The 23753-nt window shown below is 38.2% G+C and overlaps 1 protein-coding gene across 1 annotated transcript in view; it reads right to left on the reverse strand.

The window, feature by feature from the left end:
* Nucleotides 1-23753, reverse strand: part of LOC122792885 (extracellular matrix protein 2-like) — a 698737-nt gene that overhangs the window by 383811 nt on the left and 291173 nt on the right. The window contains exon 3 of the mRNA XM_044060447.1: nucleotides 16002-16430. Within this exon, the coding sequence (XP_043916382.1) occupies nucleotides 16002-16430 (429 nt within the window). The remainder of the gene's footprint in view (nucleotides 1-16001; nucleotides 16431-23753) is intronic.

A 23753-nucleotide genomic window follows, 5' to 3' on the forward strand; every position in this document is an offset into this window, starting at 1 on the left:
TATTAGGTGTGTGCAGTATTTTGGAAGGGGTTGATATTTGTCTGAGATTCTACAGTAAAGACCATTAGTCCTTATTCCAGCTGTAGACTGAAGACAGTTGTACTAACAGCTAAAATAATCACATGGTTTTATTCTGTTTTTTTAGGATTTGTTATGCTGTTTTTCTGATTATAGTGCATGCATGGGATCTATATGATAAAGTGTACAGTCTCTAACCAAATATGTTGGTATCTAAAAGCAGAGATGTGATAATCTGGAGAGCCTTGTAAATTGGTAAGTGTTCCAAGTAATAATCTGTTTTTGTCACTCTGACTCTGAGCAGCTTACTGTAGACTCTGACATTCTGTATTAAGAAATCTTGCTGTAGACAGACCTGTAGTATTTGCAGGTTTGAACACATTCTGAACATCGCTAGACAGTTTCCATTCTGCAGCCCCTTTTTACCACAGTGATCACATTAAGATCCTTCAGCCTCGAGCTAACTTTACTGCTATCACATGAAGATTCATTCTGTTTCTTTACACCAACATCTCTTCAAGTGATAGTTGCCAGCCCTGTACAAGGACTACAAGAACCAAACATGCATGTTATGAAAAGAGGGTCTATATTAGAACATCGAAGTTTCAAAACTTCGAATGTTCTAATATCGACCCCTATTCAGCGAAAGCTGAAAACATCGAACATACAGAACAGCGAATTTTTTCCTAGGGAAAAAATTTGCTGTTCCAAAACACATACACACAACACAAGCACATCAAACAAACAGCAATCCACACACATGCACCTAAAAATCTTACACCTAACCCTACACTAAACTATACACACACCACTAACTATCCACTTACCTTAACCCAAACCCTAACCCTAAGGTCCATCACTATCGCACACTCACCTCACCCATGCCCTAACCCTAACTCACCTACCCCGCCCTAACCCTCACGTCCACACAATCGCACACATACCTAACCTGCGCCCTAACCCTAACTCACCTAACCCACCCTAACCCTCACGTCCACACAATCGCATACATACCTAACCCGCACCCTAACCCAAAGTAACCTAACCCGCACTCAATCGCACACTTACCTGAACCCGACCCGTAACTTTCCACCACAGCACTGAAAATACCGAAGCAACAGAAATGGACAACTGAATTCTTTCCCTAGGGAAAAATTTGTTTTTCTGTTGCTTCAATATTTTCAGCTTTCGCTGAATAGGGGTTGATATTAGAACATTCGAAGTTTTGAAACTTCGATGTTCTAATATAGACCCATGAAAAGGTACCCCCCACATACATAAAAGCAGATTAGGAATGGGCCATATTCAAGATGGAGGATACCACACAACCATAACAGTTATACGTCAAATCAGGAATCAGTGCAAGACAGCAGTCTGAATGAGAAAACTGGGCCTTTCCAGAGCCCCCTGTCTACTGCCTTTTTTATTCTTGATTAATTCTGGAAAACATTCTGTTGCTACAACCAGTGTGCTGATCTACCAGCTATCTCTACTACCTTCAACTGAAAATTCACTAAAAAGGAAATGCAGACATCTGTCTGTTTTCATCCTGCAAGTTGCATGAGTCAGCACTGATAATAACCTTCGGACTCAAATGTTAATAAAAAAAGATGGTTTACCCACATCTGATGGACAAACCTTTGAAGTCATGGGTATCACTACACATTTGGATGCAAAATCCGTAAAAAGAATCAGTCATACACACATCCTCATTGTGACAGCTCAGAAAGAAGCAATAAATGTATGCATTCATAGTGGCACTAAGGAAGCTAAATGCTGGAGGGTGGCCTTAGTTTGCTTTTAATAAGTGTTCTCTGTTACCAAGTCATGCTTTCAGCTGTTATCTGTTTAGAATGTCATGGGCATTTGACTACTGTATATTCTGTATAAACTATCATATGTCTTGATTACTGTATGTTCTATAAATAGCAGAAACAGATGGTGCAGTGGTGCAGCAGTAGCGTTGTTGCCTCACAGCAAGAAGTTCTCCAGTTTGATTCTCAGCTGGGGTGTCTTCTGTGTGAAGTCTGCATGTCCTCCCTGCATTCATGTGGGTATTTTCTGGCTGCTCCAGTTTCCTCCTACGTTATAAAAACATGCATCTGGAGCGTTTCTACCCAGGCCTCCACTGAAAATTGGCTTTGTTCCAAGTTGGACTTTCCCTGTAAACAAATGCTAAAAATACCCAAGCTGTCCAGGTAATTGAATTTTAAATAAATAACTCAAATAAATATATCCACAGCCCCATCTCACTGTTAAGCCCTTTGGTAAAAGCCATTGAAGAAATCCTATTGGCAACTGATTAGTTTTCTAGGTGTGCAGAAACTTCTCACATAGTTGTACTATAGTTGTATCTTAAATATGAGAGTGGCACAGCCTAACTAAAAGCCATTGGTCTTGTTCTCAGAAGAATGGGGAATTGAAGGGCACTGGGTACTCAGTCTGTCAAGGACAGCTATTATGGTCAGCCACTTCATACTAGTTCAGAAACTAATGCCTTTAATATCCATCTCAAGGAGTACTACAGCTTATCCACTACACTGAGAATAAAACAGAGTAAGCTGGATTTCAGCCACCTCTTCACCCAAAAACATAGTCACAGGTGTGTCATTGCAGTGTGTATTGTGCCTTTTCCTTTTTCACTGTCTATAATAAATACAAAGCAATCTACAATTTGCTATCAAGTAATCAATAAGATGATGTCTGTAGCACTACTAGGTATGTATTCCTACCAAATGAACACTGTGGTTGTCACTATAATGTAAGAGTTTCTGGAATAAAGGAACTACATATATAGTTGTGGCAGCAGAATACGGAAAACAATGACTTCTCTTACCAAAATCTTGTCAGACTAAATGCAAAGGATTAGGTACTGGCAATGTTGCAACATACTTTTCCAACATTTGACCAACTCTCCATTTAGCAATAGCTGAGCTACATTTCAAAACTTCCTGTAGGCTACTCCAAAACATTTGTAGGCATCTATCAGACCTGCTTACAAAATCTGAACCAGTCAAGGATCTCAGAATGTCAAGGCTGCTTTTACTGGTAGTTTGTGCAGAGGATTAAGGCTATGAGGTGCAACAAGCTGCTTCCTGTACATCATGGTACAGGGATTTCAGTTCCCTCTCATCCATTTACCTACTATATGTCTCTGAACTAGTCACTTAATGAGGCAGTGCTTCCAGATCCTACCTGTAAAGGTATGCTTGTGTCACCTGAGCTTACTCAGATAACAAATATAAATAAAACTGGTGGTTCCAAAAACAAAGAACAACAGGTAACAATGCATTCACTGTGTGTATCTAAACACCAAATGCACTGCCTATTGAAATAAGTATGTCACATCATATCACATGTCCTAAGCTTTACAAAAGTAAGTACTCATACAGGAATAAACTAAACAGAAAGTTTTCATTACTTGCTATCCTAAGCAGTCTAGCTCCCATTAGAAAGATCCATGCAAAATCTAAACATATACCATGGCTTACTAATGACACCAAAAAGGTCCTCAAACAGAGAGACAGAGCCTGCTACAATTATCATGAGACCAAAATCCCAATTTCCCTTCATACCTACCATCAAATGTGAAACCTTGCCAAAAATTAAATTAAACATGACAAAAAACTATACTATATAACAAACCAACAAAAGCACCAAAATAATCCACAGAAATTTTGGGGAGCCATCAATTTATTGCTGAAACCTAGTCATTCCTCAACCCTAACTTCAACAAACTATGCTGATAGCATTGCCTCACAATTTACCAGGGACAGTATAGAGTAGATAAAGTCTGAGTTAAATAACGACAACAGTACCCATCTATCTGTCTCTACAGGATCTCGAACTAACCACAAATCCTTCACTACAAAAACAATACAAAGTAATACCATTAAAAAACTTATTTTTCTTCCCTCTCTGCTGATCAACTACCTAATGAATTTCTTAGTCTTGCAGCAGATGTCATCTCCTACCCTATATCTCTCCTAATTAATGGGACCATTACTGAGCAATATATCTCCAAACCCTGGAAGGTCTCTTATATCATCCCCCTACACAAAAGTGGCATGTCCACTGATTTCTCAAATTAGAGACAATCGCTATTCTCCCTCCCATAGCTAGGATCTTTGAAAAATGCACACACACACAACTTCTCAACTATCTTCTAAGCAACAACCTCCTATCCACATCCCAACATGTTTTTCGACCAAAACATAGTACTACAGCTGCTCTGGTTAGTTTTATGCATTTACTAACTCAAGCAATCATCTTACAAACAATGGCCAACTCATCTCTTCGACACAGTATTCCACCAAAAACTTCTCAACAAGCTAGCATCCCTAAACCTTTCCCAACCAGCCCTCTTCTGATTTATCAGCTACTTATCTGACTGACAACAGGCAGTTAAGTGGTAAAATGAACTCTCTACCCTACTACCTGTCTCAGCCAGTGTACCTCATGATTCAATTGCTGGTCCACTGCTCTTCACCATTTTCATCAACAAACTCTGCACAACCACTCAACACACAGCCATTGTTCAATATGCATAAGACTCTTCCCTCATATGTTCAGCTCCCTCCCTACCAGAATTCCTACAAAGACCCCAACACTTTTTTTCCTAGACTTTGAAAAATACTTTTCAGACTTCCAACTCAGCCCAAATTTAGCAAAACTCATTCTCTTCACCAATAGCAAAACACCTGATCGCCTTCCCCCTTTCAATCTCTACTCTTCCTATGAAACTGTAATTGAATCTGTCAATTAGACCAGTCTTCTTAAGGTCACAATTGACAACAGTCTTAAATTCAACAAACATCTAGCTCTAACTATCAAAAAGGTCCACATTAAGTTAGGCTCACTCTACACACTCAAGCCATTCCTAACTGATACCACCAGATATTCCATCTCCAGAACACATCTACTCTCCACCCTCTTATATGCCTCACTAATATTCACTAATCTCAGAAAAAGAGACCTAAGCAAACTGGAATCCTGGTATAATAAAATCGCCAAATATGCTTCAAACCTTCCCAATAGATCACACCACTGCACAGCACTACACCAACTAAAATGGATGGAACTATCTAATCTTCTATCCTTTAACCAACTAACTTTCACTCATTCCATCCTTCACCAACCTGATAACTGCCCAGCACTCAAGGACTTTACCCCCACTCCAACTGTAAATCCCTAAGATCCTCCAACAAACTCCTACTGAAAGTAACTAAATCCAATAATAGTCATAGTGATTCACTGTTCTCCAACAAAATATCAAAGGCCTGGAACTCCATGCCTCAGTTAATACTTAATACTACTAACACACCCAAATTCAAACTACTACATAATGAACTCCTAACTAACACCTGGCTTTGCTCATGCACTAAGCCAGGCTAAACTTCTTTATCCTATTACAGTGTTATGCCTTCTCTGTATTCTTGATCTATCAACTTCTACCCAGCTTCCTCCTTTTCTGCCAATCTCTCCTTTCGTGCACTTTAACTTCAAGTGTTCCCTATAGGAATTCAAGCAACATATGTTCATCTTGCACATATTATACAAAGGGCATTACTTGGATGTATTGTTGTCTCTCCTCATTTTTATGACTGTTTGCAAATGACCTCTAACAACATGTCTACTAATTTATTTACAAACAATCCTTCTTTTTCCATCTTATGCTCGACTTCTATTGCCTTATTATTTGAGTACGTCATCTTCCTGTACAACTCATTGTTTTTAACATTTATATATTGTACAGTCCTGTTGACCACTATTATTTCTCTTCTGTAAATACACATTGAATATTACACTGTCTTATCTTACCACTATGGCATTCGATGTAATACAGCTTTTCTCAACCATCTTATTTTACCACTGTAACTTTATTACCAATTGTATCTATGTAATGGAGCTTTTCTCCCCAGGCCCCTGCTGAAAATGGGCCATTGGCTCAGTCGGACTTTCATGGTAAACAAAAGTAAATAAATATAAATAAATAAAGTAACATTATTCTGAAATCAGTTAAAGTAGTTCATTGCTTTCTTTATATGGAAAATTAGGTACTTACATATTAACGTAACCAGATAACAGACTCAGTGCGTCATATTGTAATTCCCAGTTTTGCCATGCCATATCATTCATCTTAAGTGTAATCCATTTCAGTATGTCTTCTGGAAATGTTTTTAGGATAACTGATTTCATTTCTGAAGGATCACACCGTGATATACCTTGGGCACTGGTGAAATTTTGGTAGGACGAATCTGTCACCAGCTTTCTTCACAAATTCCCCAGAAAGCCGTAAACGGAACCGAAAAGAAACGTACAAGCGGAGATACATTTTTAAAAGACTGCCATAATAAGGTTAGTTGCTTTAAAAAAATGTTTTCACCGACATAAATCTTAGGAAGGATGTGGCATTTGAACATGAAACATTCCTCATTCAGATGATGAGTGCTGTACTCAATTTTTGTGCACAGTTGAGAGGTATGCTTACGATGACAAATTCCAACACAACTTTTACTAAAAGTTGATCCACTTCTCAGTCCTGAAATCTGTACTATCTGCCTAAATTATGTCATGCACTTACAAAGTTCTTGGTTCAAACACCTACCATCGATGAACGGGGAAAAGTGGTTAGTGTGTTACAACACTCACAGCTCCTTGTCTTATCTGCCCGACTAGCCTCCCAAAAAAAAGCAAAATTATACAATGCCTACTCTAAAATGTGCACGCTGATTGGCCAGCCCAACCAGCGTGCCCGTTGTAAATCCCTCAATATACTAACGGAAAAGGTCCGTCACCGGACTTTTTCCGTTAGTATAAACTACTGTCTCGCTATGTTAAAAGAGTTTAACATAGCGACACAGATTTAAAAAAGCGGAGATCTCCGCTGTTTTTGTGCTGTCTCGCTATGTTAAACTCCTTTAACATAGCGACACAGTGTAAAAGCAACGGAGATTTTTATGTCTCGCTATGTTAAACCCATTTAACATAGCGAGAGGTAAAAGCAACGGAGATCTTGCGTTCTCCGCTGCTTTGCCCACAGCTCTGATGTACTGCGAGGCATCGCAGTACATCAGAACTGCCATGAACACCAGACAGCCGCGAAGGGCAGCAAGAGGCATTATACAATGCCATTATTTAAGAAAAGTAATTATTTTTCTTAAATAATGTCATTAATATAATAATAACCATCTGGTGTAATGTTGATTTACCCACGGTTGTCTTTGTTTACCGGTCCCTCGACCAAACCACACCAACCGTGGGTAAATCCAGCATTACCCACACCCAGGCGTGGGTTATTGCTATAGTATTCCTATATATCGGCCACATGGGTAAGACGAGCTACTACGGAGTGTTATTTTCTCTGGTTAAGACACTTTTGAGTACATATTTCAGAAGGAGTACGGCTTAGAAAAGAGCCGTTTCTCCCGGTCGCAATCTGGTTGCGGTAATACGTAAGTACCGAAAATTATTATTTACATGTAAACATTGAACAATGCCATAATGTACCTCATATGACTGATATATGGCATTACTGCATACAACATAATGTTCATATTGATGGCATTTTAAATGTTTATGCATTGTGAATTTCTTAGTCTTGCAGCAGATGTCATCTCCTACCCTATATCTCTCCTAATTAATGGGACCATTACTGAGCAATATATCTCCAAACCCTGGAAAGTCTCTTATATCATCCCCCTACACAAAAGTGGCATGTCCACTGATTTCTCAAATTAGAGACAATCGCTATTCTCCCTCCCATAGCTAGGATCTTTGAAAAATGCACACACACACAACTTCTCAACTATCTTCTAAGCAACAACCACCTATCCACGTCCCAACATGTTTTTCGACCAAAACATAGTACTACAGCTGCTCTGGTTAGTTTTATGCATTTACTAACTCAAGCAATCATCTTAGAAACAATGGCCAACTCATCTCTTCGACACAGTATTCCACCAAAAACTTCTCAACAAGCTAGCATCCCTAAACCTTTCCCAACCAGCCCTCTTCTGATTTATCAGCTATGTATCTGACTGACAACAGGCAGTTAAGTGGTAAAATGAACTCTCTACCCTACTACCTGTCTCAGCCAGTGTACCTCATGATTCAATTGTTGGTCTACTGCTCTTCACCATTTTCATCAACAAACTCTGCACAACCACTCAACACACAGCCATTGTTCAATATGCATAAGACTCTTCCCTCATATGTTCAGCTCCCTCCCTACCAGAATTCCTACAAAGACCCCAACACTTTTTTTCCTAGACTTTGAAAAATACTTTTCAGACTTCCAATTCAGCCCAAATTTAGCAAAACTCATTCTCTTCACCAATAGCAAAACACCTGATCGCCTTCCCCCTTTCAATCTCTACTCTTCCTATGAAACTGTAATTGAATCTGTCAATTAGACCAGTCTTCTTAAGGTCACAATTGACAACAGTCTTAAATTCAACAAACACCTAGCTCTAACTATCAAAAAGGTCCACATTAAGTTAGGCTCACTCTACACACTCAAGCCATTCCTAACTGATACCACCAGATATTCCATCTCCAGAACACATCTACTCTCCACCCTCTTATATGCCTCACTAATATTCACTAATCTCAGAAAAAGAGACCTAAGCAAACTGGAATCCTGGTATAATAAAATCGCCAAATATGCTTCAAACCTTCCCAATAAATCACACCACTGCACAGCACTACACCAACTAAAATGGATGGAACTATCTAATCTTCTATCCTTTAACCAACTAACTTTCACTCATTCCATCCTTCACCAACCTGATAACTGCCCAGCACTCAAGGACTTTACCCCCACTCCAACTGTAAATCCCTAAGATCCTCCAACCAACTCCTACTGAAAGTAACTAAATCCAATAATAGTCATAGTGATTCACTGTTCTCCAACAAAATATCAAAGGCCTGGAACTCCATGCCTCAGTTAATACTTAATACTACTAACACACCCAAATTCAAACTACTACATAATGAACTCCTAACTAACACCTGGCTTTGCTCATGCACTAAGCCAGGCTAAACTTCTTTATCCTATTACAGTGTTATGCCTTCTCTGTATTCTTGATCTATCAGCTTCTACGCAGCTTCCTCCTTTTCTGCCGATCTCTCCTTTCGTGCACTTTTACTTCAAGTGTTCCCTATAGGAATTCAAGCAACATATGTTCATCTTGCACATATTATACAAAGGGCATTACTTGGATGTATTGTTGTCTCCCCTCATTTTTATGACTGTTTGCAAATGACCTCTAACAACATGTCTACAAATTTATTTACAAACAATCCTTCTTTTTCCATCTTATGCTCGACTTCTATTGCCTTATTATTTGAGTACGTCATCTTCCTGTACAACTCATTGTTTTTAACATTTAAATATTGTACAGTCCTATTGACCACCATTATTCTCTTCTGTAAATACCCATTGAATATTGCACTGTCTTATTTTACCACTATGGCATTCGATGTAATACAACTTTTCTCAACCATCTTATTTTACCACTGTGACTTTATTACCAATTGTATCTATGTAATGGAGCTTTTCTCCCCAGGCCTCGGCGGAAAATGGGCCATTGGCCCATTCGGACTTTCCCAGTGAACAAAAGTAAACAAATAAATAAATAAAGTAACATTATTCTGAAATCAGTTAAAGTAGTTCATTGCTTTCTTTATATGGAAAATTAGGTACTTACATATTAACGTAACCAGATAACAGACTCAGTGCCTCATATTGTAATTCCCAGTTTTGCCATGTCATATCATTTATCTTAAGTGTAATCCATTTCAGTATGTCTTCTGGAAATGTTTTTAGGATAACTGATTTCATTTCTGAAGGATCACACCGTGATATACCTTGGGCACTGGTGAAATATTGGTAGGACGAATCTGTCACCCGCTTTCTTCACAAATTCCCCAGAAAGCCGTAAACAGAAGAAACGTACAAGTGGAGATACATTTTTAAAAGACTACCATAATAAGGTTAGTTGCTTTAAAAAAAATGTTTTCACTGACATAAATCTTAGGAAGGATGTGGCATTTGAACATGAAACATTCCTCATTCAGATGATGAGTGCTGTACTCAATTTTTTGTGCACAGTTGAGAGGTATGCTTACGATGACAGATTCCAACACAACTTTTACTAAAAGGTGATCCACTTCTCAGTCCTGAAATCTGTACTATCTGCCTAAATGATGTCATGCACTTACAAAGTTCTTGGTTCAAACACCTGCCATCGATGAACGGGGAAAAGTGGTTAGTGTGTTACAACACTCACAGCTCCTTGTCTTATCTGCCCGACTAGCCTCCCAAAAAAAAAGCAAAAGTATTCCTATATATCGGCCACATGGGTAAGAAGAGCTACTACGGAGTGTTATTTTCTCTGGTTAAGACACTTTTGAGTACATATTTCAGAAGGAGTACGGCTTAGAAAAGAGCTGTTTCTCCCGGTCGCAATCTGGTTGCGGTAATACGTAAGTACCGAAAATTATTATTTACATGTAAACATTGAACAATGCCATAATGTACCTCATATGACTGATATATGGCATTACTGCATACAACATAATGTTCATATTGATGGCATTTTAAATGTTTATGCATTGGTATCCTAGTCCATACCAGTCCCTGTGGCCAGTGATGTTAAATAATTGCATCTGTAGAGTCTATGCACTGCTCTAGCTGATCCGCATCAACATCATAAATGCATTACACTGATGATGCATCTTCTAGCCAGGTCACTAGTGTAAAAGACCTTCAGTCTCAGTAAGATTTACTCAGTAAATGAGTAAGTAAATATATAAAATATTTCTGCATATCAAAACAATTACTGTTTTATTAATATGTATTGCATCATCTCCATTACTTCCTTGCCATCTTCTACAGTAATTCACCTGGATTTCCAAGTTTCTTGATGGAACCTGTCAGAGCCTAGTGAAAAGGGAAGATTGCTTTCCACCTGCTTCTATTTGTTTCCTTTACATACTATTATTCTACAAGTCCTTACAACAGTACCTCTCCTTTGCAGGTTTCTGTTTAAACTTCATGTCAAATATGAGCCAGGTAACCCTTACCTTCGAGACTGTAGCTTAAGAACATTCTTTATTTTATCCTTTCTGGAGGGCAGTGACAGAAATGTGTCAGTAGTTTCTAGGCCTGAGACAACAAACATGAAAACAATAAGAAGAATGGTTGTATGGAGGTTACCTTGCATAGGCATCTTCACTAATGCTAATGTACTTTGAATAATGGGATCTTAAGTGCCTCATATATCAATAAAAGAAAATGAAGTAAGCAATTAAACTGCCTCATGTTAAAGCCAAATAAGAAAAAACTTTAGGGCAAAGATTATTCCTGGGCTGTATCACAGAGCCATTCTTCTTGTACACCACACAGATGATAATTTAATTTATAATGTAGAATTGGAAAGTAGATACTTTGATTGGAACTGGAAACGAATTAAAGTTTTTTCCTCTTTAATTTCAGGATGCCTGTTTTAAGATTACAACTTCCAAATAGACTGAATGGAGTGTGATCTCCTTTCAGCAGATCTTCACATGTTTGCAACTTCTCATGTCTGTCATTTAGAAAACAGAGATATTAGGTGCTATATTACCTAGAGCTGCTAATCTAGTCATTCTCAATAAACATTCAATAAACTATGGTGAATTTTTAATTCCTCCTTCTAATAATATCAGTAATAGTAGTACCATGTAGCCTTATTTAACAGAAATTGGTTGGTTCCTTCATGCTTATTCATTAAGGAGTGATATAAACAGCAGGAGCCACTTAATAATGTCATCAAACAGTGCCATAGCTTGACACATCTAAGCAGTGAAACAGAACTGAAAGCTGTATGTATGCATGCATGCATGTATTTATTTTTTTGTGTGAGTGGGTATTATAAATGCTGCCTTACAAATCAGAAACCTGCTACTTTTAGTGTGAAGTAAGAAATGTCATAGTAATGTACAGTGCCATTATGCCACAACACATATTCATATAATTTTTGCTGTTGAAAATGCTACAGCTGATTGACAGTAATATGTGACACTGCAAATAGAAGTACATTACATTATATTAGCACCTCCTGTTTCATAAATTAAAAACACAGTGCTTGCTTTTTAAAATGCACCATTGAAGGTCTGTTAGGCTTACCTGTTGCCTAGTTAGTATGACATGTTGAAGAATAAGCATTCACTATTAAAGGGCTGGCTGCAGGAACAAAATTAACTGAACATCTACTACTCTGTAGCAGGTGATTTCAAGCAATTATGCTTGTGATCACCTCCTAGCAGAGGTTAAAATCATGTCCATCTGATGGTCTTCAGAACTGGTGAATCCTGGGACTGAGGTCATGAGATTCACATGCAGATGCTTAAAGATTAAAACCTGAAGGAAATATGTTTGGAAGTGAGTGTGTGTGTGTGTGTGTGTGTGTGTGTGTGTGTGTGTGTGTGTGTGTGTGTGTGTGTGTGTGTGTGTGTGTGTGTGTGTGTGTTTATATTTTAAAGGAGTTCTTTTGGTGACTTAATATGACTCAGTATTACTGACACAGATTTCTGTTAAAATAATTCTCAATGATAAATGTGAAAATAGCTAAGCAATAGCTAAGCAGACAGCATGGAATTTTTAAAGCACAAAATGAGACATGTTCCTCATAATAAGGTGTAGTTAAAAGGTATGCTTCTGAGGATAGTGTGCAGTTTTACCACTGTCCACTGTCATATCTTTTTTTGCAAAATGTCATGACCTGTAAGAAAATACTGCCACTAAAGATAGGAGCATCTGTTACTCTTAATATCCCTAGTAACTGCTAAGACTGGCTGCTCTGGGAATTTGTTTGCTGATTATCCAGTTTATGCTAATCTATGTTTTACTGAAACCCTGGTTCAGATAAAGCATGTAATCAGAAACTGAAGGAACAAATGTCTTTTCTCCCCTACCCCCAAGCACTTGGTACAGCCCCCCCCCCCACTAAAGTTTTAGTGAATATCTGAAATGACTGGACCTAATATGGGGCAGTCACAGCCTGCACATCTAGTCTAACTTAGATAATTAAAACAAAGGAAACAACAAAAGAAAAAAAAACATGCCCAAGCCATACTTGTACTTAGAACTGAGCTACCTCTGGCTCACTCATCACTGTATTGCTTGCATCTATATACACACACACACACACACACACACACATATATATATATATAGATATATACATTGTGTGTGTGTGTGTGTGTGTGTGTGTGTGTGTGTGTGTGTGTGTGTGTGTGTGTGTCTGTGCGCAACTCGTTACTGTAAAAACTCCACTGCCGATCAATATGTGGATCAGTGATCTGCTCTGGCGACCCCTAATGGGAGATTATATATATATATATATATATATATATATATATATATATATATATATATACCATGAAATTAATCAAATGTAATTTTGGTTGACATCTCTTTATTTGAAAAAAAATTTGTTGACAGATGTGTGAGATTTTATAATTCTCAGGTTTGGGGAATCTGTCCTTCCAACAGTATTGTGAGAGCTCACTGTTATAATTGTGAAGATTGGGGAAAGATGTGCGAAGGCTGCCAGCCTAGTCAAGTAGAATTTGATACATAATTCTATCATTTGTATATATAAATGTAAAATACAGGCTTGTGTTCTTAAATGAAAGAAAACACTGTAAAATGTGAACTTCAAGATTGTTGCAACATTGCCATCTGCTGTAAGGAAAACTAAGCCAAGCATTTCAAATGACCTTTGAAATTAAAATTATCTAAATAGTGGTGCCAAAGCGGCTGGCTGAACACAGTCTTTCTATTGTCTTAACTTAAGAAATAATTGCTGGACTGTACATGTGAAATGTCTTTTATTGTTGTAGTTTCCTGAGCAGGTGTTAGACTGCTAAATAATGTAACCTTTTTGTCTGGGAATTCCAGACTAAGTGTCAAAATGATGTAATGTGTATACTGGGAAAACCTAAGTGTCAAAATGATGTAATCTGGGAGGGCCTAGCAAAGATGTTTGTTAGTGAGTTTAAAAACTTTTGTTCAGTGAGAGACTGTGGAGCATTTTGACCTTGATATCAAACTTATCAGCACTCTGGCTGTTGTCTTATATACGTAGTGTCTCAGAAGTATTTTTTGTAGTAATAGCTAGGAACTTAGAAGAAAGTTAGACAAGTGTTTTTCTGTTATATCAGAACTTTCCTACTGTATTATTTTTAGTTTCTGTGTGATCTCTGAACTCTTAGATATCACTGTGGTTTAGTAGTATTGTCTTGTGTTTTTAATTATTTATTATTAAATATTTTTAAAAACCTTTACCTGTGGCTGGTTTGTGTAGAGATAAGCAAGCTCTAGAGTACATTGCATATTTATAGAGTTTATTGTAATAAGCCACTCTAATAAGCCTTAGACTGAATAGTCACATTACCAATTGGATAATAGTATTGCACAGTAATAATTGGACACCCTTTTAAGGGCCTTTGGGTAGCTGATAAGTATTAGCTAGTGGTGGCAGAAATTACTACTGTATAGTCTGGGTAAAGGGGCACAGCTGGAGAATCTGTGTCAGCCTTTCCCAGGAGTGTCTGTGAAGTTGTATAAATACTTATCTCAAAGTGTGTGTGGTGTGTCAGCTACCTAGGCAGGGATAGGAAGTACTGGTGGTACAGAAAGGGTACTGGAGGTTAGCTTGCCAGCTAGGCTGAGATCTGGACCCTATAGCTGTGCCAGTGGGGAGTCTTACTGGGGACCTGGAGAGCAAGGGAGCAACCAGCCCGAGACTGACTGTGATCTCTGTGTGCACTTAAGGGAAATTGTACTTTACTGTGTGTATTTGTTATCCTTTCCTCTTATATGAGATGTCCTCCCTGGTGTTAGTGGTGAGGATTGAGGCTCCTTGATTGCTGGGCCAGGGTACAGTCATCACAATAATATAAATCAAAATGCATATGGTCGAAACAATCTGATCAAGTTTCCAAAAACCCGAAAGTAAAAAAAAAGAAATCTATGTTTTTGCAGGGGTGGGGCAAGCCCCCCTTCAAATTATGTATATCAACTCCAAGTTTAGACTACAGTGGGGAAAAGGGTGAATTCCCTGATTTCCACTACACCACAATCTACATAGAAGTACTTCAAAAGGGAATTTACACTTTTCCTCAATGTAATCCGATCTCAGATTTCATATACATAATTTGCAGGCGGTGTGGTAGGTGTAGGGTGTTTGCCCCCTTCTAAAATGTAGATTTTTTTTCTTTTTCTAATTTTAAGTTTTCCAAAAACTAGATGATATAATATAAATCCATAATTATCACAGGTTGAGGGGGTTTCTGGGGCTTGCTGACCTTATGTAAAAACAATATTTTTTGACTTTCTTTTTGTTTGTTTTAATTTTTCAAGTGCTGAGCTTATTGCATGGCACATGTGTAGTAACATTTCAATGTTTTGTGGTCAACATTATGAACATCAACATTTTAATCTTTTCAGTGCGTATGTATATTTGTATATGGTTTCAGTTCAAGATGTTAAACTATCACTTGGCCAACACAGGATTAGTTGACACCATTTGACTAATTGCTGTTTTGTCAACAACTGGAAGGCAAGACCCACAACCCATCCCAGAGATTTCCATTAGTTCATGTTTACAAATTGGATTGTCAGGATATGTGAATATACTCAAACATAAGTGTGTGTGTGTGTGTGTGTGTGTGTGTGTGTGTGTGTGTGTGTGTGTGTGTGTGTGTGTGTGTGTGTGTGTGTGTGTGTGTGTGTGTGTGTGTGTGTGTGTGTGTGTGTGTGTGTGTTATATATATGAATGTAATAATATATATGCAGAGATAGATATACATATGTGTCAATGTATTAATTATATGTTTATACACACTTTTGTGCTGTTTAATTGTGATTCTTGATCTCATATCACTAATAAATGAGCAACGGCAACCTCAATTTGTAAATTTTAAACTTATACCTTGTCTCTGTTTGTGGGTGTCTGCTTTTTTAGTGGCAGCCATGTCCTGCTTCTTGCTGTTCAAATGCTGTTTTGAGACATTTGTTTCTTGCTTATGGCTGGTCTTCTTTTTGTTTTCAGTCCTTTGTTTGAATGCATTCACTTCAGTTTGTTTGATGGTAGCATTCTTTCCAGGGGCTTTAATACCCTTTTTCTTGCTGTCTACTTCCTGTGGTATTGTGGCCACCCCTGATTTTGAATTCTCTTTACTCTCTTTTTTTGGTCTGATATCCTTCTGTGATTTATTTTGGAGTTCCACCAGCTCTCTCCTGGAAGTTTCTTCATTTCTCTTTTTGTCCTTTTCTACCATATCTTTCTTCTGCTTCAGTTTCCTCAGATCCTTGCCACCTTCTTTGGTTGGGTGATCAAATTTCTTTTGGTTTGTAAGTTCTATGAACAAACACAAAAAGGTAAACATCAGCTTAGTGAGTTGAAAAGTGCAATAAAGAAATTAACAAACAAGCCTTTCCATTTATTTCTTAACTAGGTAAATCCAAAAAGAAAATATTTTTTATAACTTAGAACATTGTTTAAGTGACTTGTTCAGACTTACACAGTAGACAAATAAAGGTTGACAGAATCAAACCAAGGGCAGCAGGATAAAGCTCATCAGCAACTGGTAGCCTCAGTCCTAAACTGCTGTGGGAAGAAATACCCAGGAAATTGTTATGGCTAGGCTTGTAGAGGCCCTAGGGCCGATAGCCTAGTACCAACCTATGAACCTATGAATTGACTGTTCTGTGGTGATCCTAAGAGAAACAGACTTAGTGCTTACTGCTAAGCACTGAGAATAAAATAGTTATGTTACATATGTGCAAATTATCCACAATTTTGTGGCTACATATAAGCATAAGTATATTTAAAAGCACTAGCAAAAAAGGTGCAAAATTAGTTAAGCTTAATTGATTACATCGCTAACTCCTCATCTTGTAGATGCCACTAAAATTATTCTCCATATTGGACTTTCCGCTGTCTTATTTTCCTCGTCACTTCTTAAGCCTACCATCTATGTTCAAGCTTGCCTTTTCCAGTGACAGAGTTAACTGCTTACCCTTCACACTTTCCAGAAAGTACTGTTTCGTTGCATCTTCCGCCTCATCTTTGAAGTCCACAGAGGCCTGAGGCTGTACTCTATTTCCCTGCATCTCCACAATTTGAAGATAGCCCTCTCTTTATGTATTTTTTTTTTTGTTATCTTTTACCTTTGAAAGGTTTTTTTCATGACACCCTCTCCCCTAATGGAATAATATACAGCTCTTTCACTTTTGCTCACAGAAGACACATGCCGATCTTGTATCATTTTCCTGCCTCTACACTGTATTACCTATAAAAATTTGACAGCATTTTCTGAAGTACTTTTTAAAACTATACCTGGCACACTGTGTATTGTTACATCAGTGACTCATACAAGTGACGTTTGCTTTAGTACAGCTGAAATAATTTTTCTGCTAGATGAACACTGACATTTTTCTGGTAGCCTTTTCACTTTTCTGCCCTCAGTAGAAGACTCTATTCTCCGCAGTATAAGCAGTATAAGCATTACTAGGTTACATTCCTCTATGGCACCACCTGGTTGTACGTTTTACAGCTTTTTCTTCATCTTCGTCCTATGGCTCCCTATTCACTGATATGCATCAGTCACCAGGTCTACCAGCCACCTTCTTATCCCTCCAAACTAAATCTGTAGGGTTGGAGTCGAGAGAGAACATGAGAGTGTCCTGGAATTGAGGCAATTCACATATGCTCAGAGTTCAATTTTTGCACTATCTCTGTTACTTTTCCCCTCCCTTTTGGTCCCTTGTGGTATGTCCAAGGAGTGGGTGTACAATCTGGATATGTGGCATATTGCCCCACCTCTGCAGCAGCTCAGCCTTGTTCCCAGCTGATTCTCTCCCTTGATGCATGCCTCCTAGTAAGACATCCCCAGCCTCCACTAGAGATCATCACAGGTGTCGCCAATGGAACTACCCACCCACCAGGGATGGCAATGTTCATTTTATCCCTCCCTGCACTCTGTCAGATACCTGTGATGCTAATCAAATCCAGTTCACCTAGGCTGTAGTCAGGGTTTTATCCATCTATGCCATCAGAGTGACCATCTCAGTATTTTAATGAAAAATTAAGGACATTCACTTTATGATTCTGATCCCAAGTTGCCACATTTCTGATGATTCATGCAGTCCAGTCAAGATGTTCTTTAACATCTTAAACCTTCCAATGTCTTTAACTGCTCCTTTGATTTTAATGACATCTGCACACTAACTCATCTTTGCCTGATACTTATGTATATTCTGTAATAAGGTTACCCAAGGTATAATTTTTCTGATTACATACCTATCCCAACCCTTTCAACAAACTTAATGTAATATTGAATTGTTATCTATTTCTCTACTTGTACTTCCTATCTAACTAAATTACAGCTTTCCAGCCAATACTTCTATGGATGGACAAAACCAAACCTTGAAAGCTGACTAAATGGGAGAAAAGCAAAGTGACTGTAAACTAGATAAAATAAAAATATGAATTGATCTGCTACATTGATTAAAATATAACACTAACCACTAGATTATGCATAAGCCTAAATATTTGTCAGTCTTAGATGTAAATCAAGACCCTCAACAATTTAGGCTTGATGAAACATCATTCAACACCACCACCGCCACCACTATCAGCACTAGAAGTATTTCAAAAAGCAGTAGCTGAAATAATTGAAGGTCTGGATAATGATGCGAACAGGACATCATAGATTTTCTTGTACATAGTACCAACCATGATGTGACAGACTGAGGTAATTATATCAGCTTATAACATGGGTTATATTCTGATGTCTAAGGCTGTCAAAGAAGATGTTGAAAAAGTTAATAGCTATAGTCAGAATGTAGAAACCACAAGATAAGTCTGTGCTTATGAAGCAGACTGCATTAAATTTAGGAAAGCACAAATAAGCAACTGGACTGGTATTCCACAGCAGGATTTATTAGTAGAACAGGCACATCATGTGTATGCTCCAAATCTAGCTATAAAGAATAGAAGGATGCAATCCTACCAGCAGAAAGAGTTGATTTTGTCAAAACTGTGTCAGAAGGACAAAATACTATAAGTAGGTGACAGCAGAGTGTTTGTGGAGAATGATTACTCATCGTACACAGGCAAAAGAGAAGTAAATTAATCTTTCTATTCAGAGTATGTCGAGATGCAGGTGTGAAATTCAAACCCCTGTATCCAGCTGTCTTCAAGGTGTTCTTCCCTGGAGGGAACAACCATTTTTTGATGAAGTGCATGATAAGGAGGAAATACAAAAGTTTGTCCAACAAAAACTGAGCTGTGAAACAAACGGAGATTCGGCTTCTTGCTTATCTGGTAATAAAGACCACAGAGAGACTACACCTGTGAAACCTTTTCCAGTATATCAATGCAAAATGCTGGAAAGAAGAAAGGGAGCATGAGAGTTGACTAGAAGAATCGAGAGTGTGTTGAAAATGAAGCACAGACATGATTTGGGTGATGGAGAAGAACAGTAATAAAATCAGTAACTTAATGTGGGATTACAATGCAATAATTATATTTGTGAAATATGACAGCACAAGTATGTGCCTATGGAGTTGCTAGGGATGGTTAAATATCTTTCAAAGTTTACTAGTCAAATATAACAGTAGCCCCTAGGAAACTTCTAGAAAATTATGTTAATGGCTTTGGTCTTCAGAACAAGACAAGAACTTTGAAGTTTCAAAAAGGCATGTTACAAAACTCTACCTTATATTTTTAAGATGTTTCTCAATCAGTTACTCCTCGGGTTGCTGACAGTTGGAATTCAGACCAGTGTGGCTTCTAGAAGGCACACTGACAGCATACAGGTCCATTGCTTTGGCTGGAGAATAGACAATATAAGTACAAATAGAAAAGGAAATGTTGGCAGTTGTACATAACTGTCAAAAGTTCCAAATACATAAATGGAAGAAAACTGTTATTGCAAAGTTAGAGAAAAACCTTTAGAAGTTTAAAGGCAACTTTGTCCAAGCTCCAGATAGACCTCAAAGAATGTTATTGAATTTATCAATATATGATTTAAATGTTGAATATAAACTGGCTAAATATATGCACAAAGTTAATACATTAATCAAAGCATATTTACAGAAGAAGGAAGAACTGCTAGAGAATTATCTAAATGTGTTATGGGCTGCCTCTAAACTTTATCTAGTTACAAATACATTAAATTAGCTCAAATGCATACATGAGATGATGCTGAAATGCGATAACTGAAATTAGTTAAAACGGATGCCCTGAAAAATTGCCATTTTTAATAAGGAATCTTCATATTGTATTTTAGTGATGGTCATGTAAAGTCAGATGTGTGAAGAGGTGCTTTGAAAAATGCATGGATTTCAGCTGAGCACCACTAAATGCAAATTCAGGGCAAGAGGTGTTTTGTTTTTTATCACAACACAGAGTTAGAGAGGGAGGGAGGGAGACAGACAGAGAGTTACTATTACAAATTTGTATGAAAACTCAGTCAAAATTATACATAATAAATGATTCCACATGACATTCCAGGACTCATACAGCATAAAGGTTGTAGCTGGCTTATCTGGTGCCCACTGAAGTTCCACAAAGTGGTGCCCTCCTCAGTGGAAGCTGAGTGGCTGCAGGAAGCAAATGAATGGGTGGGGGTAATTTAAATGGAGAGGGATTTTAAGGTCAATAACTGTGATCATGCAACAATACTGAATTACCAAGTCTAGGGTACATACCCTGCCCATCTGGTAATCTCAGATCTTCTGACTTCCTCTGAGAATTCTCTCCTACCCACAATGCAGCCACACAGCAAATACAGCTCTCCCCCCCCCCATTTTATTCCACCATTTTACTTCTCCAAAATGACTTCTAAGCACATTTTAACCCTACTCAAACAAATTCATATGGGCTCACCATCTGGACCCCGCAATATCTGCCCTTGGTTCTTGTACCACTGCAGAAATTTCATCAACACCTCTCTTAAGCGCATTTACAACCTTTACCTTATCGTTAATCCTGTGACAGATATTTGGAAGTTATCTTTTGTCAGACCAGTACCAAAAGAAACCAAGCCATCTTCTTGCAATCACTTTCACCCTATCTCTATCCTACACATCCTTGGTAAAATTCTTGAAAAAAAATAATATGTAACCAACTTACCACTTACCTACAAAACTACCACCTACTCTCCGTCAAACAGCATGGATTCTGGGTTGGTAGGAGCACAATGTCTGCTCTATGGACTCTAACTGATAATATCCTAACTAATATGAATAAAATAAATCTTACTAAAACTCTGGTCATTGACTTAACCTCTGCTTTTGATGTGGTCAGCAACCCAGTTCTATTTCTCTACCTACAAGACATGGTCGTCAGACCTGATGCCGTTGTGTGGTTAAAACTTTCTATCCGACCATTTATTCCAGGTAAAGCTAGGACCTAATATTTTCAACAGTTCCCTTATTCACTTTGGAATCCCACAGAGACTCTATTCTCAGTCTTCATCAGCAAACTTCCACTAGACATAACACATTTACCACTACTTATTTATGCAGAGAATATGGTCATCGATGGCTCTGATCCCTCACATCATGCAACTGAAACTCGGTATCAAAGGTTCCTTCTTCAACTACAGCACTGGCGAAACTCCAATAAATTAAGACTCAATGCCAAAACAAAAAAAAATTCCATGTGATTTTGCACCCAAAGAGGTTATCCAAATCTCCCCAGTACTCTAACATCCTTGACTGTGAAAACAGTTCCAGTGAAACCAGCACCTCCTTTAGATATTTGGGGATCTGTCTAGAACAGCGTAACTTCCATGAGCATAGAAGAGTTGAGAGTCAAGATCAGCAGTCTACTCTTCTGGGCCAACAAAATCTCTCAATTCCTCTTGCATCCAGTGAGGGCTGCTGTAGCAAAAGGCATCCTCCTTGCCCAATTTGAGTATGGTTTCCCCTGTTTGATTCAGCCTCAGTCAAAAACACTGCTGGCCTTCAGATGCCCTCTCCAATAAAGTATGCCTATTTATAGCTAACTCTCTATGGTCTATGCACCACTGCCTTACTCTCACAAAAGCTATGTAGCTTCCAGGACAGGCCAAATCAAATAATTTTCTTAGTTTCTTACTCTTTAAAATGCTTACATTTGACACTCCTCTTCTCTCTCTCTTCCAAACATTTTACTGCCACTCAAACCTATAACCTAAGATACCAAGTCAGATCTGGGCCCTCCCTACAAACCTTTTCTTTCAAATTGCACTCTACTAGATACCGTGTCTCTGTACTAGACCCAAATCTATGGCAGTCACACCTTCCTGATATAATTGATCACATAAAGTACTCCCTGTTCAGGCCACACTTCAAATAATATTTATTAAAACAAATCGAATGCAAGACATGAACCTTTATGTCCAACTAAGCAGTACCTTTACCTCTCATATACTTCATCCACCTAATTAACTCACTTATCCAAAACTATGATTCATCTTATCACATGATTACTGCTCTAAACTCAATACACAGAATCTAGTCCCCTCTTTCATCTTACTAGTCTCTTTATTAGTTTTCCCAACCCAGCACCGGCTACCCATATCTCCACCACTTCTACTTCTCCTTCTTTAACTCTAGTCTTCCTTTTCTATTCCAGTTATGCAACTGTACATCTGTTTGATTTGCTAGATTGTCTCTGTATATATTCTGTCAGACTTTTTATACTCAAAAACGTAAACCATGGTTATTTGTATATTGTACATTATTTTTTACATTATGATTTAACATGCGCTGAGGTTGTAATTGCTCATTGTTTGATCAGTCTTCTACTCTGTAAACTAATTTAAATAATAAAAAATAACACCTAGTATCAGTCACTGTCATCCACAGAATGCCTCAGTATCCACTCATTACAGCCACTTCATAATCTACATGCACTTTAGATAACTGACTGAAGTCAGCAAAGCTAGCCTTAGGTGAACTGCAGCCCTAGAAAAAGGACTCCATGGGCCATCCTGTTGCACATTAGCCACCCCTGCACCTTCCCAGGGCCTTCCACCTGCCCTCCCCACCCAATCCTAGCACATACTATCCAGACTGATTAGTTCTTTCTAATTTTTTGTCACAGTTTGTCTTCCTTTGAACTTTTCCTCACTCCTTTTAACACACCCTAACCAGATAAGGCTCCTCTGGAAATAAGTGTGGAGAAAGTAATTGAATTAAGCCGGGGGTCTGGCAGACCCCCTGTCCTCAGAAGTCATAATATTCTAGATGCTATGATGTGCATCTTAGGAGCTTGTTATCACTTTTTCATCTAAAGATAGCCTATATAAAAACCATAAGTGGGGAAAGAAATGTGGTTGTCTGGCAGTTATTAAAGAGCTGTTAGTGAGCTGTTTCCTGTGGTCCAGTGGTGCAAGGTTTGATTCCCTCAGTCTCCATTACCTACCTGTGTGACTCTGAACAAGTCACTTAACCAGACACCACTCCTGGGCTAAGCCTGAAAAAGGTCCATAGAGATCAGTGCTCTACCCTGGAAAACAAATAAAATAATTATTTTGTTTTTCAAGGAAAAATAAGCTGTCTAAAGCTGCATGTTCAAAACTAACAAAATAGTAGTTCCCAATAAACTGAAAAGAAAAATATTTGCAAGGATGTATAAATCCTCTCCCAGAGAATAGTGCCTGCCTCCCTAGCGATCCAAACAAAA

This window comes from Protopterus annectens, chromosome 1.part0 (assembly GCF_019279795.1).
Source record: "Protopterus annectens isolate FY-2018-M chromosome 1.part0, PAN1.0, whole genome shotgun sequence".
Lineage (NCBI taxonomy): Eukaryota > Metazoa > Chordata > Ceratodontiformes > Protopteridae > Protopterus > Protopterus annectens.